The sequence below is a fragment of the Dromiciops gliroides genome, chromosome 6 (assembly GCF_019393635.1).
Source record: "Dromiciops gliroides isolate mDroGli1 chromosome 6, mDroGli1.pri, whole genome shotgun sequence".
NCBI classification, from domain to species: domain Eukaryota; kingdom Metazoa; phylum Chordata; class Mammalia; order Microbiotheria; family Microbiotheriidae; genus Dromiciops; species Dromiciops gliroides.
In genome coordinates this window covers 231267427-231283644 of record NC_057866.1, presented here as the reverse complement: position 1 = coordinate 231283644, position 16218 = coordinate 231267427, and the positions used below count along the sequence as shown (strand labels likewise).

At 41.4% G+C, this 16218-nt stretch overlaps 1 protein-coding gene across 1 annotated transcript in view; it reads left to right on the top strand.

Moving 5' to 3' along the window:
- ARHGEF38 (Rho guanine nucleotide exchange factor 38) overlaps positions 1 to 16218 on the top strand; it is a 131820-nt gene that overhangs the window by 98276 nt on the left and 17326 nt on the right. The window contains exons 6-10 of the mRNA XM_043973157.1: positions 487 to 686; positions 2554 to 2687; positions 8316 to 8420; positions 10452 to 10574; positions 15501 to 15812. Of these exons, the coding sequence (XP_043829092.1) occupies positions 487 to 686; positions 2554 to 2687; positions 8316 to 8420; positions 10452 to 10574; positions 15501 to 15812 (874 nt within the window). The remainder of the gene's footprint in view (positions 1 to 486; positions 687 to 2553; positions 2688 to 8315; positions 8421 to 10451; positions 10575 to 15500; positions 15813 to 16218) is intronic.

Below are 16218 nucleotides of genomic sequence, written 5' to 3'. Positions count from 1 at the left end.
AGTGAGTATGGGTCTGAGGCCAGATTTGAAGTCAGGAAGATGAATCTTTCTGACTCTAGGCTTAGCACTCTATCCACTTCACCACCTAGCTGCACCTCCCCCCCCCCCCCGCCTCCAAAGAAGGTAATAATAGCATCTAAATCCCAAGGTTGTAAGGATCAAATGAGATGATATTTGTAAAGGGCCTGGCACATAGTAGGTGCTTAATAAATGCATATTTCCTTCCTATAAATGTGACCCCTCTAGGCCTTAGTTCCCAAGGTTATGAAGAACAAATGGCAAAGTAGAATTGGAAGTTATTATTAAAGTTTAGCATTAGCAGGGTGTGACTTAGCAATGACAACTTTCTCTTGATCTCTGCAGAAAAATTAAAACCAGAAAAAGCAAAGAGAGGTAACTCTGCAGCCAAGAATAAGAAAAGCAGGATGATGAAGCAAAGCCCCCCTTCTTGAACCTGCTCACTTATGGTCAATGTTTCTATTTCAGGGGCAAACCCAACCTGCTGGATATGGGATCCCTACTGATCAAGCCAGTGCAGCGAGTGATGAAGTATCCTTTGCTGCTCTGTGAACTGAGGAACTCCACTCCTCCTTCTCACCCAGATTACAGAGAACTGGAAGATGCCTTAGCAGCAGTGAAAGACATTAATGTGAACATCAATGAACTTAAAAGAAGGAAAGATTTGGGTAGGAAAGTGACATGGAGACTTTAGGCTGTTTTCTCTTGATTGTAGCACAATTGCTATTATCTTAGGCTGCCACGACCTGAGGTCAGGACAGTAGATTGATCAAGTGCCGTGAACACCATCATTAGAGCCAGTTTAAAGTCATGGAACCAAGGGGAAGGGATGGATTTTGTCATTGTGACCAATGGACAGATAGGGCAGGAGGGACCCAGGTGAATGACACTATGAGGACCTCTTCCTGGGCAGTACTACTACACTGTGAAAGGGCTTCCCCTTTGTATCATGGATCCCGTTAAGTCATGGGTACTATGTCACTGAAAACCTGTAGGGCATAAGAGAGACAGAGATACAGAGAGAGAGACAGAGACAGAGACAGAGACAGAGAGAGAGACAGAGACAGAGTCAGAGACAGAGACACACAGAGAGAGACAGAGAGACAGAGGCAGAGAGAAAGAGACAGAGACACACAGAGACAGAGAAAAACAAAGACAGAGAGACAGAGGAAGAGAGAAACGGAGACAGAGATACACAGAGAGACAGAGAAAAAACAGAGACAGAGAGATAGAGGCAAAGAGAAACAGAAAAAGAGGAGGGGGTAAGGGAGTAAGGGGAAAATAGAAAGGGGAAGAGATGGAGAGAATGAAAGAATGGAGAAATAAGAGGAAGGCAAGGTAGTGGCCCGATCATTTGCCACAGTGGGGGCCAGGATAATCAGGAGAATACAGGATGATGGATCATGGTTGAAAGAGGAGTCCTTCCAGCACAGCTGGTTGAATTGTTTTTAACAAGAAATCCTACATTGAAGGGACCAAATGTGATCATATAAACTGTAAAGTAAGAGAAGTAATTATAGAGTCCCATAGGAGTCCCATAGATGACAGCATCTAAGAATCACAGCTAACCTTAAGTATAGGCAGTGTGTTTTGAGGGGTGCCAAAAGTCCTACTTGGCCTTTCAACATTGGCACCAATTAATCTATCAGCATTGCTCAGTGATCTTCAGGACTGACGAAATGTGTTTTAAAGTTGAAAGGGGGCAGCTAGGTGGCACAGTGGATAAAGCACCGGCCCTGGATTCAGGAGGACCTGAGTTCAAATCCGGCCTCAGACACTTGACACTTACTAGCTGTGTGACCCTGGGCAAGTCACTTAACCCTCATTGCCCCACAAAAAACCAAAACCAAACAAACAAACAAAGTTGAAAGGAAAGGCACAAGAGGATGGAAAGTCCCGGGTCAGGTATGGGGCCAGTTTGAAGGCACATGGAAGGATGGGTGGGTAAGGCACTAGGACATGTTCCAAGGAACAAAGTTGGGAAGAGAAGAGCCTCAAAAGAGAAGCTTTTCCCATTGATTCAGCAAGAATTCATGTTGCCAGGCACTGGGCTGGGGGATAGGAAATACGAAGCAGAACAAAATAGTCCCTCCCCTCGAGAAGCTTATATTTTTTTAGGGAAAACAAAATTCACATGATAAGTAAATGAGAAATACACAAAAAGTAAGTATAAAGTGGTCTCAGTCGGGAGACAAGAGGGCTAACAACTTGGGAAATCAGGAAAGGCCTCCTGGAGGAGGTGGCATTTGAGTTGAATCTTGAAGTAAGCTAGGGATTGGGGGGGCACAGGAGAGGAGACAATGTGGTGAAATGTCTAATGGGGGACAGCAAGTGGCTCAGTTTATTATTTTGCTCAGGTTCGATCCTTCTTTGAACCATATGTATAGCCTGGAGTACATGGTCTCGAGGCCCCTTTCAATTCAAAGAGCCTGTGATTCCTTTATTTTCATGCTATTTTACCCAAGCCTCAATGGGGAGTGGGCGCACATGCCCCTTATATGCATCTGAACATATCTGTGGCATCTTCTCTTGCAGTTCTGAAGTACAAGAAAAATGATGAAGACGAATCCCTCAAAGACAAGTTTTCTAAACTGAATATCCACTCAATTAGTAAGAAATCCAAAAGGGTGACTAGTCATCTAAAGATTTTGACCAGAGGAGAATCTCAGGTAGTCATTTTTCTTATTTTAGAGAAGTTTTTCCTTCCCATGTTGGTTCTTATTAATCAGATCCATCCCCAGTGTACTGAGAATGAGTGTGATATATTGCCCAGGTGGCCTTACATTTTCAGAGACCCTGCAGTGTTGGCATTGCACTGATATGAACACACTCACACACCCCATTTTGGTAACAACCTCCCCCCTTCGATCTTGCTCATTATTTTGTTTGATGACCCTAAATGCAGAGGTGTCCAACAACCCCAGCCAGCTCCCAGCACGCCTGAGTGCTGCTGGAAGCAGATTAAAATGTTTAACAAAATAAATAAAAATGTTTAAATATATAGATAATGTCAATATATGGTTTTCTAAATCAATATGTGGCCCACAGTGATCCTTATGTATGGTTTTGTTGTTGTTGTTGTTGTTGTTGGGTTTTTTTGCAGGACAATGAGGGTTAAGTGACTTGCCCAGAGTCACACAGCTAGTAAGTGTCAAGTGTCTGAGGCTGGATTTGAACTCAAGTCCTCCTGAATCCAGGGCGGGTGCTTTATCCACTGCACCACCTAGCTGCCCCCTTATATATGGTTTAATGACCCCCATTTCTACTTGAGTTTGACATTTAGTGTACATTATTGTAAGGAAAGCCTTTCTAAAGAAATGCAACAGTAATTCCTATTAATAATAAGCACAGAGATGGATACTGGACCTCTTTGGTAAAGGGAGCTCCTTGATGAGCAAACTTCCCATACCAGTGAGTCTCAGAAAGTTACCTAGATCATGAGGTTAAATGACTTGCCCAAGGTTCTATAGGCAGCATGTGTTATGGACAGGACTTGAATCCATGTCCTCCTCCAAGCCTCCAAGGACCATTCTCTCCTATGTCACGCTGCCTTTCAAAATGTTAATAATAATAAAAAGGTAACAGGTATATAGTGCTCTAAGATTGGCAACACATATTATCTTATTTGATATATGTGTTGTTGTAACTATCTGTGTTGCTGTCTACTAGATAGTAATTTTCTTTAGGAACTGTCTTATGTAAACTTTGTATCTCTCCCAGCACTTAGCTAGAGAGCTCTGCATACAATAAGCAGTTGATAAATGCTTACTGTATTGTATTATGTCTTATGCCACCTAAGCCTCAGTTTCCTTGTTTGTAAATGAAGGGTTTAGACTTCTAAGTTCCCTTCCAGATGTAAATAATTAAAAAGCATCCATTTTCAGTCCATAGAGGAATGAGGAGGATAAGGGATGAGAACTGGAAAAGACAATAACTCTACCAGTCAGTACCAAAAATGTCCCAAGGTACACATGTCAATGGTGTCCACATTCACGCATACCTTGAACCAAATACTGGAACTCATTATCTGACAGACAGATTCCTTTTTTCATAGTTAGAGCTAGAACCAATCTTAGAGGTCATTTAGTACAATCCTCTCATTTTATGGAGATGTAAACAGTAACCCATAGACAGCTAGGTGGTACAGTGGATAGAGCACTGGGCCTGAGTTCAAATTCAGCTTCAGATACTTTGCCATCTGTGTGACCCTGAGCCAGTCATTTAACCTCTCTCTGCCTCAATTTTTTGTTATAAAATATAAATTACTATAAGGACAAAATGAGATAATTTTGTAAAGTGCCTAGCACAGATTAGGTGCTTAATATGTGCTTGTTTCCTTCTTATAGGCAGTGATAATAAGAGGCAGACAGAGGGTTTTAATAAACTTAGGTCCTCTGGTTACTAATTCAGTAACCCTTATACTGCACCTTCCTTCCTCCTGTTTTTCTTGAAATTGGGACAACCCAGCCCTTGTGGCCACCCCACATGTCTGTTTCTTGCCAGAGTGAATCTTTCTCTCCTTCCCATATTCCTTTCTCAGGCTACATGCTTACCATGGGGGGGGGGGCTTCTTTTCCCAGCTCAGAACTATGTTTGATATTCCACCCTGTGTGATGCTTTCCCACACCCTTCCACAAATCCTCTCAGGGGGTCCCCATTGAGCTAAGGGCTTTCTTTTAGGTCTCTTGTCACTGAGTACCAACAAAGCACACAGGCTGTCAGTCTGTTATTTTTCTTGTAGTAGATAAAAAAGTTAATGTGAGTGTAAACTGCATTAGGAAAAACCCAGTGTCTCAGTGTCCTAAGCTTGGGAGATGATATTTGGTCCACATGTGTTCTGCTCTGGCCAGGGACTATCTGGAATAATGCATTCTATTCTAGTTGCCATATGTAAAGAGGATCATTGATAAGCTGGAGAATGTGTACAGGAAGATGCCCAGCATAGGGAAAGGCCTCAGGGCCATAACCCTCAAGGAGCAGTTGAAGAAGCTGGAGATTTTTAGTCTAGAAAAGAGAAAGATTGATATTAGGACAGGAGAGTGATCTTCAGTTATGTTGAAAGGTTGTCACCTTCAGGAGAGATTCCATTTGTTCTACTTGGCCAAGAAGGTAGAAGAAGTAAGATGTTAAAAGTTTGCAAAGTGGAAAATTTCGGTCTGAAATCAATCAAATCAAATCAAGAAGCAGAAAGCAATCATTAAACTCCAACCACATGCCAGGCACCTTGCTAAACACCAGTGACAGAAACAAAGAAAGGCAAGGCAAGAACGGGGGCTCACATTCTAATGGGGGGAGGCAACATGCAAACAGCTGTAGAAATCCAAGATAACATACAGGATAAAGTGGAGCCAATCTCAGAGGGAAGACGCTAGTATTAAGGGAAGCAGGATTTGCTCAGGGTCCCACAGGCCATAAACACAAGAAGCAGGATTCGGATCCAACCCCTCCAATTCCAGAGCCAACACCTCTTTTCACTATCCCCCATCTGTATCTCCAAGAATATCAATAATAAAATTGAAACTTCATTCCAAAAGTATGTTTTAAATGCCTACTGTGAGCTGACACTATCCTAGGTGCTGGAGATACAAAGACAGTGCCTGTCCTCAAGGAACTTACGTTCTACAATACTATATAAATGACATGGGTTATACATTCTTTTGACTGTTAGGAAAACGGAAGCAGAAGGGCAGATAGAGCATTTGATTTGGAGTCAAAACAACAAGGTTTCAGTCAGGTCTGTCACTTACTCCCTGAGTGAATCCTTGAGCAAGTCTCTTCACCTTTCTAGACCTCAGTTTCCTTATTTGTAAAAGGAAGGAATTGGAATGAGTGACTGCTATCATCCTTCTTAGTTCTAACTTCTAAACTTGGGACTTTTCTCTCTTCAAATCAAATTAATACTTTAAAATCATCTTTTGCAGCCAAAAGGAGTATTGTTACTTAACATATTTTGCTACTTACACAAAATGGGCAAGACAGTGGGAGAAGAGATGAGACTCCAATCAGCTACTCTCATAAAAAGGGTTACTGGTAGAAGCTATCACCTCCTACAATGAGAACATGGGCTACATTTTACTTTCCCATGCCTCAGCCAGATGTGACAGCGTCAGGATTAGAACTCAGTACTTCCTGCCTTTTAGGCCAGCCCTGTATCTACACTTCTACACTATGAGGAGGGTCAGCCTCAGAATCAAAAAGCCTCACCTCTGATGTAGATTGGATGTGCAACCAGGAAGAACTTACTTAGCCTCTTGGGCAGCTAGGTGGCACAGTTGGATAAAACCCTGGTCTTAGAGTCAGGAGGACCTGAGCTCAAATTCAGCCTCTGACAAAACATCTGGGGCCATCTCCAGTCATCCTGATACATATCTTGCCACTGGACCCAGATGGCTCTGGAGGAGAGAGTGAGGTTGGTGAATTTGCACAGCCCTCCCTCACTTAAAGCCAGTTCAGTGCAACTCATGTCATCACCTTGATGTCATGGTCCTCTTAGAGAAAGGATAAACAACAATAACTTAGCCTCTTAGAGCCCCAGGCTACTCTTCTGAAAATTGGAGGTTACAGACAAATTGTTGCTTTAGGAAATTTTCACATGGGCAGTTCTCCCATACCACTGAAAATACAAATTCAGCTCCTGACCTACCCCCCCACCACCAAAAAAATAACCCTTAGCATTGTATAGGTATCCAAGAAATCTCTCTCTTTACTCATAATAATAGATTTTTGCTACTAAAATTACTGGGGCAGCTAGGTGGTGCAGTGGATAGAGCGCCAGCCCTGGAATCAGGAGTACCTGAGTTCAAATCCAGCCTCAGACACTTAACACTTACTAGCTGTGTGACCCTGGGCAAGTCACTTAACCCCAATTGCCTCACAAAAAAAAATTACTATGTTAGACTAGATGACTTTTAAGATCTCTTCTAGTTCTAAACCTATGTCCCTACATGCTCCAAGGATCCATAACATCCTCAGTGTGTGTAATATCCCCATCAACTCAGACCACAAACTGTTTATAACTTAGAATGTCTTTGTGAGTTGCTGTGGCCAAAAAACTCATCATGGTCAATTCAGAGATAAGGCCCTACAGACTTAGCTGGGCTGGTTCTGAAACAATATTACTAATAAAAACTTGCATGTTGAGCTTTAAGGCTTGTAAAGGACTTGATACATTTTTCTCTTTATCCTCACAGTGACTCTGGAAGGTAGATGTTATTATTATCTCAGTTTACAGATAAAGAAACTGAGGCATACAGTTTAGTGACTTACCCAAGGTCATCTAGCAAGCAAATGTCTGAGTCTGGATTTGAACATTGATCTTCTTGACTCTAGGTCCAGCAGTGTACCTACTGCACTACCCAGCTCCTCCCATGACAGATGACCAATATAGTCCATTTCTGGGCTCACAGAGACTCCTATGGATTACTGAGAAATAGTGATGAATTTGGAATCAGTAGACCACAAGTATATAATAAAGAAAAATGCGGTTGCTCCTAGGCACACCTAAACATGACAACAAAATAGCAGGCCCTATGACACATCACCAGATAGTATAGGGTAGGGTTGTGTCAATAGTCAAACTCATTTTCCTTAGGTGCAGTCCTGCAATATGAGCTGTTATAGGAATTAACATATAGTTCTATAAGTATAAACCCAAGGATATTCTGGAAATAACTTTTGCATGCTTACTAGTATAGAGTGGAAAAACAATAAATCCGAATCAATAATGTAATACTGAAAAACTTTTGAGTGGGGTGGACAAAACTTAGTCAGCTCTCGACAATAATAATAGAAAATAGGGAAACTGAAGAATATCACATGCCTATTTAAAGGTTATTTTAGTATCTGTTCAACCACGGGGTGATTTCACATGTAGTCATTGAACATCTATAATATTTTGGTGACATTGATAAAAGTGTCTCTAGGCAGTCAGAGCTGTGACTATGTATGGGAGGGTGACTGAAGCATTGCCACAGAATTTGAAAGTCCATTTTCAGGAGTGGTACATGTTTCTGGTTTTTGGTCCTTTTCAATCTTTTTTCTCCACAGATGGCAGTCTTCTGCATGGCTTCCCTTTCTTAGCCCGTCACCACAGTCCCTTAGCCTCTGCCCTCATACTGTTATGATAAGCACCCATCCTGGGTAAACGGTTCCCTATGCCCTTCCTCACTCACTCCTGTTAGTTCATCTTACCCCAAGAACCTGCATTCCTAGTTATGGCTCTGTCCATATGGGTTAATATCACCAGGAGATTTGCTTTTATGCCAGAGAAAAGTAAAAATAATGAAAATATATTTTAGGTGAAAGACAGCACCTTTAACAGAGAGGAAAAACTGTTTAGACATTTAGAAAAGACTGTGAGGAATTGTGTGAAGAACATTTCATTCTGCCTTCAACACATCCAGGTGAGCACTTCACAGGTATTTTTTGTTTCTGATGGTGTGCTTCCCCTCTAGTTACCATTATGTGACAGTGTTAGCTGTGTGGTCACCTATGTAATACCACTGACCATGTGAGATTGGAGGAACAGGCTAATTAATGGCTTTCAGCTATGGGATTGTCAGTCTAAAAAAACATTCCTTTTTATGGTGGCAGACACTTAAAAATGCTAAAAATCCACGATGTGACTGATAGTAATTAGGAATGCACATAGGAAATTAATATGTCAGTGATATCAATCAGTGAAATCAATCAGTAAAAGGCTGATTTTTTAAAAATTACATAATGTTATATATACATGTATGTATGTATATGTATGTATATAGAAACACATACATACATACATACATACATACAGTCAATCCTCACCTTTCACAGGGGTAATGTTCCTAAAAAATGGTACAAAAGTAAAAAATGTAAATGTTGATACATTAAACCTGTAGGAAATAGGAGGTTAGGTTACCATGACCACCAAAACATTAATCTTTTGCTATAGATTGCTAAAAATACACTTTTCTTCATACAATTCTTTATAACAAAACATTAAGTCTGATAATGTGCACTTCTGCTAACATAATAACTATGAAATAACCCATAAAATGATGTACACAAAATAAAATTGGTAACATACAAAACATTATTTCTAATTCCTTAGAATTTCATAACTTTTGTACTAATATCTGAATAAAAAATAAAGTTGATTTCAGACAATATTCACTTTTTGTAATAAATGACACCTACAATACCATAAATACTGAATAGCAAATAAAATTCTTAAAACAAAACCATTTCTTAACCTAAATCTTACCACTCACTGTGCCAGATGGCAGTGTGAAGACATTGTACAATATGGTGTCCTTCTCTCTACCTTGTCCTCTCTACCTGGGCCACACTCTGAAAATCAAGAGAGAGAGAGAGAGAGAGAGAGAGAGAGAGAGAGAGAGAGAGAGAGGTTGCCAGGACCTTAGTTGTAAAATGCTAAGACTGGCTAGATCTCAACATCACCTCTAACACTCTGACATCCCATGGCTGGTGGATCACAATGGAGATCATGAAGACGCTCCAGATTGAAATAATGAATCAGCCATGTCTGTTTCATGTGCCATTTGAGAATCCTTAAGGCTCTCCCAGCCCAAAGTGACTGCAGACATCCTGGCATGAAGTTTATTATAACACCTTTATTTTCTCACTAAACCATATCACTGACTTTGCACCCTTGGGCTTTGAGGTCAAAGGACTTGTGCTATGCTTTGGGAGCATAACACAAAACTTGAGTTGTAAGGGAAAACAATGAAAATATGCAACAAATTCACTGGGAACTCTTTACAACAAAACCAGTGAAGCACCTAGTAGGATATCAGCTGCTCTGAAAGCCTGCATACATTAGACCTCTCATTTTTTCATGTACTGCACATGGCCACAATGTGAATGTGAAAATAAGATTACTGATAAAATCACTCAAATGCTTGAAGTTACAAAAATTAGATGTGCAAATGTTGAGGACTGACTGTGTATATGTGTGTGTATATGATACATATATGTGCATATGAATTTATAAATTATAATATTTATATATACCAGGCACTGGGATAAATGCTTTACAATTATTATCTTATTTGATCCTCACGGCAATCCTTGGAGTTTCTCTCCTATATGCCTCTAGAGATGAGTCAAAGGAAACTAGGGATTCCTAGACATGACTATAAGGAAGGAAGGAATTCTAGACATTGGGGACAGCCGGTGCAAAGCTGATGTGGGATTGTCATAGGGAAAAGTGAATGGGAAAATATTGGATGGACAAAAGAGAGGGGACAGGAAGGTAGGAAAATATAGAAATTAGAGCATCAACAGCTATAAGGACATTTGGCACATGGAATACAGACGTGGGTGGATTTGGTTCTCAGTGGTAATGGAGGTGGTAATGTGTCTTTGTGAATGTTGAATGATCACAACTGGGGGACTTCACACATTGCCAGCTTCTCTTCTTTGTGTTTTAGGATGCCGTGCCCCTAGCTGCCCAGACTGTGACAGAGCTGCATAGTATTTCCTATGATACAGACACTAAGGACAATGACTGTTCAGTGACCTTGAGCAAGGCTCCAAACTCTGGGGAAGAATTTGTAAGTTCTTTAACCCCCTTGTAAGAATATTTTAACTAACTGGGCCCTAATCTGTGGACTTTTGACTGGCTGGCTATCTGACTGCTATTAATTTCTTAAGCCAGTCTGTTAGGGCTGTTCCTTCCCCCACTGCCTCTCAGACTGATAAGAAAAAAAAGGATTAATATGCCTCTTTTAATTAAAGCAAATATGGGGTTTATTTAGGTGAATAAACTTAGAGTTAAATGTAAAAACAAGCATAACAAAAGTAAAATACAACCTGTCGGCTTTTTAAACTTTCTGCCTATGGGTATACTGGCTGCTGTCTCTGTGGCCTGCAGCCACGCCTCACTCACACAGTTTTGCCTTCAGTCCTCTCCAACTTTCCCAAATTCTTTTTCTCCTTCACTCCAGCTCCCCTGTCTTGCTTTCACTGCTCCTTTCTTCTAACTCCAAGTCCCCTTCGCTTATATATATATATATATATATATATATATATATATATATATATATATATATATATATATATATATCCCTTCTCTCCCCTCATACCTTGGGCTCCCTGCGCCCCTGCACAAGCCAAGCTATTTTGCTGGCTAGTGCCACGGCCAGGGGACTCAAGTGAGCCATGCGCACCACACCCAGGGCTCGAGGGGCCCATGCCCCCTGCTGCACACCTGGGACCTCTGCACAGGCTGAGTGGGCCATGCCTGGGGCTTTTCCTCCCAGCAGCTTAGCCTGGCTCAGAGGACCCCCAGAGCTGAAATGGAGGAGGAGGGGCAGCTTCGCTCAGGGAGCCTGAGGCTAATTTTAATGCCTACACCCTGGATAAATGAAAGTTATGATATCAGGTTAAAAGAGTATATTTCTTTATTACTAAAGCATGAACCTTTCAACTATAATTCACATCAAAGTTGTGGGGCAGGGAAAATATAGATATCAAGATATCAGAAGACTTTCTGAAGGATCCAGTTGAATCATCAGAGTTTTAAAAGTGGATTAGTGGATGGGGGGCAGCTAGGTGGAGCAGGGGATAAAGCACTGGCCCTGGATTCAGGAGTACCTGAGTTCAAATCTGGCCTCAGACACTTGACAATTACTAGCTGTGTGACCCTGGGCAAGTCACTTAACCCCCCATTGCCCCACAAAAATATAATTATAATAATAGTAAGTGGATTAGTGAGCAGCTAGGTGACACAGTGGATAAAGCACCAGCCCTGGATTCAGGAGGACCTGAGTTCAAATCCGGATTCAGACACTTGACACTTACTAGCTGTGTGACCCCGGGCAAATCATTTAACCCTCATTGACCTGAAAAAAAAAAGTGGATTAGTGAGGTTTTTTTTTTTTTGGGGGGGGGGAGGGTGCTGTAATATGAATTCAAGGGAAACCCATATTGGCAGAATTCTCCTGATTTAAGAAAAATTTAGCTTTTTTCCATCTTGGAAGAATTTGTTACAAAGTAGTGTTACAAGGATTAATTATTTCCATGACTCTTCTTGAAAAATTTATAGAGTGCTCAGATTGAGTCTACATTAAAATAGGAGAAAATCACATAATCTTTTCTGGTATACTCTTAACAGTGGTTAATGGTGGATACATGACTATAGTTTCTGTTGCTAGGGAGTGGGTTAGAAAGGGACACTGAGGCTACTGGAATACTAGAGCTCAAGATCTCTGAGCTACAGTGGGTCTGAAGCTGATTGGGTGTCCATACTAAGTCCACAACAATATGGTGAGCCCTTGGGAAGAGGGGACCATCATACAGCCTAATGAAGGGTGAACTAACCCAGTTCAGAAATGGAAAAGGTCAAAGCTTCCATGCCTATCAAGAGTGGAATTGGATCTGTGAGTGGCCACTGAACTTCCAACACAGGCAAAATAGAGAGACCCAGTTAAAAAAATAAGTTGCTAAGAGTTTATATTAGTATGTACTAATTTAATTCAATCCAAGAATTTATTAAGTACCTTCTCGTGACAGGCCCTAAAAAACAAAGACAAAAATAATACAGTACTTGCCCTCAAGAAGCTTACAGTCTGCCGGGGTTGGAGGTAGGGAATACATAGACAGATAAATAAATAACATTTACAAAAACATACTAACAGAATAACTTGGCAAGTGTGGGGGTGGAGATGAGAGCTCTAGCAATTGGGGGAATGAGGAAAGAGGAGGATGCACTGAGAAACAAAAGTAAGGTGGGACAGAATGGGATAATAACCTATGCAAGGGAACAGAAACTAAAAATGAAATGTTGAGTATGGTGAACATAAAACTGAAAATAGAGTGTTGGGGGAGGTGGTGCAAAAACAGTAAATTCTTACCTCATAGGGTAAGAATCTAATGAGATATTCAATATAACACAATTTGGGATTGTAAAGCTATATATACAAACACAAGCTTTATTATCTTGGGACAGGAGCAAGGAGCAGCCCCTGAACCAGATTAAAATGTAATTGGGAGGGGCAGCTAGGTGGCACAGTGGATAAAGCACCGGCCCTGGATTCAGGAGTACCTGAGTTCAAATCCGGCCTCAGACACTTGACACTTACTAGCTGTGTGACCCTGGGCAAGTCACTTAACCCCAAATGCCTGCAAAAAAAAATGTAATTGGGAAATGTTTATCAAAACAAATAAAAATACAATACAACATAGATAATGTTAATTTGAAGTTTTCCAAGTTAACATGTAACCCGTAAGGATCATTTTTATTTGCATTTGACACCACTTCCTTGGAGGATAATTGAGTCAGACCTTCAATAGCAAAAGTTCTCCATGGCTTTTATGTATAGGCCCATGGGCACCATCACATTCCACAGAATTGTCCACAAGTCCATGCTTTCACTTCTCTTCTTTCTGCATCACTTCAAACCTGTCCAGTGGAAAGATCCATGCCACAAGCAACAAGATTAGATGCTTTCTCCCTGCTCTGCATGGTCATTAATGAGTCTAAAGTCCAATAATTCTCAACTATCTCACAGCATAAGAATAATAATTTTTTTTTGGTGGGGCAATGGCAGTTAAGTGACTTGCCCAAGGTCACAGAGCTAGTAAGTGTCAAGTGTCTGAGGCCGGATTTGAACTCAGGTCCTCCTGAATCCAGGGCCGGTGCTTTATCCACTGTGCCACCTAGCTGCCCCAGAATAATAATTTTATATATTTTATATAGTGAAATGTGTGTGCATGTGTGTATAGACAAAGATATGGATGAAATGAAAGTATATATTTAATAAATAGTATGGACTCTTCTATTTCCCTGGTGCCTCTCTATGTGATTATTAGGTGATGACTATAATGCAGCAAAGGAGGTGTCTAGGGTACCATCATTGATTTGATCCCAATTAGTTCCAACAGTAGGCCATTTCCCTATTTCCTAATGTATCAGATGTTCGTGTCTATAGGTCACTTGGAAGAGATAGGAAATGCTACTATAATTACATTATCTGCAAGCTCCAGACAAGACACGAACACAGTAATTTATCTCAGACAAATTACATAAAATTTTCCCTTGGCCAAAGGACGCATTCCACTCCATGGAGATACATATTGATTATTTCTCCTGCTAGTAATCAAATCTTAATCAGCGTTGCCTATGTTGCCTGATGCCAATAGGAGATTGGTTTCCTCCTTTCCTACAGATTTTCTGAGAGTGCCAGACAAAGCTAGCAGAAGCCATTAGAGTTAATTAATGCGGCCAGCTGTGGCAGGTGCTGCTTCCCTGGGGTTGTCTTCTGGATTAAAGAGAGATACCAGGTCTAATGTTATGATTATATGGTGATTAGCCTAGGTTCAAAGATTCAGAGGTGGAAGGCACATTAGATATTGTCAAGTCCAACCTTTTCATTTTACTGATATGGGCAGTGAGACCATGGAGTGATTTGCCTAGATAATGCAGATAATGAATGAAGAAGATAGAATTTGAGCTGAGAACCTCCAAAATCTCTTGCTTGGGTCCAAGTACATCTGTCATGAAAGAGCAGAAGGCAGCGTGCCCAAGCCCAGGTGCCCTTCAGAACAGAAGTAGAAGAAAGGGGAAGGGAGAACATATCCACCAATCCTTGGGCAGTGAGTTGGCAATGATGGAGTCAATATAATGTGATATAAAGTGGCCTCAGGGAAAATGCTCTTAACATCAACATGATCTTGCTATAGAGCCAAAAAGGAGTAGAAAAAGTCTAAGGGTCTTAATATGCAATTGTCTTGTGGTCAGTTTCTACTGCAAACATCAAATATGACCAAAAAAGAAAAACAACTATGTCAAGATCTTTCCAGGCATGCTGTAGTCTTATAGGAGAGGAGACATATGGGCAATTTCATGATCCTGAAGTATTTCCCAGTGTCACCAGGGTATAGAGAAAGAAGTGTGAGGCTTACTTTATGACTCACTCATTACTCTTCCTCCAGTAGCAGAGAGAGGACACAGCAGGGGAGTGGTATTTTTGGAGACCAAGCGCTGGTATTGGAGAGAACATGAGATTGGGAGGGATATTAAACTTCAGGTGCAGAAATAACTGGGGGGGAGGACAGATGGGGAAGAATAAAGGAATAGTTTGGGAGGGAGAGAAGATTGTAAGTTGGGGAAGAGCAAAATCATAGCTGATGATGAAATTGAGAAGAGGTACAGGAAAAAAGGGAGAGGAGTGAGGTTCAATGGAGGCCTTAATTTCCTCCCATTCCTCTCCTCTTCCTTTCTTTTCTTGTGGTTGAAGATGCTGGGAATGGTCTGGATTGGTATGGGAACTCACCATTCCAGTCTTTATCTCACCCCAAATCCCATGTCAAGCCCCACATGAGAGGCTGTCAATCATCTTTCAATCTCATTCCCAGTCTTATTTTTTGCCCTTTTTTCCTGTTTGCATCTAGGGAGCAGGTAAATCCACTGAGAACATAGCTGGACATGGTAATTGGTTGTTATTCTCCCTGTAATGGGACTATTTTCTCTTTTGTAGGTGGCTCACTTACACAGGCTGGTCCTGACCCCACTGTCGACCCTGCAGTCCTTATTCCCAGGACCCCAGAAACTCATCCAGAAGCGCTATGACAAGCTGCTAGATTACAATGGCTACCTGCAGCGCTCAGCAGGTGATGAGTCAGACCTGGCCAGGAAGGACTATGAAGCTCTTAACGCCCAGCTTGTTGAGGAGCTCCAGGTGTTCAATCAAGCTGGTCGACAGGTCCTGCTGAATTGTCTCTGCTGTTTCATCACCCTCCTCAGGGATCTAATGCTTATGGCCCTGAAGCCTTATTCCACAGTCATGCCAGTAAGCACATTCTTTCTCTCCACATGGGCTGGAAGCAGCTATTAGAAACCATGCACCTGTGACGTAAAGCCCAGTTGTTTGTTCCCTTCTCCCCACCCCCACCAAAGAGCATGATTTTTTGTTTTGCACCTTATCTCCCTCCCCTAACAGCAGCTAAAAGAGAGCTTCCTAGTTGTGTTTGCTGTGCCTCTCTTTAGTATTTTACTTGTTAATCTTTGCCCCAGATAGCAAGGGCATTGCCCAACCCAGTCCCAAAGACACCTACTCACCTACCTGCCTTACACAATCAATTTTATCAGTTTATCTTCGGTATGCTGTCCATGCAGCTGAATCCTAAATGTTAAATCATAATCATTAAGCTGTAGATCCCAAAAGGCCCTCTCAGTGTGATGACAGAGGCTGGATG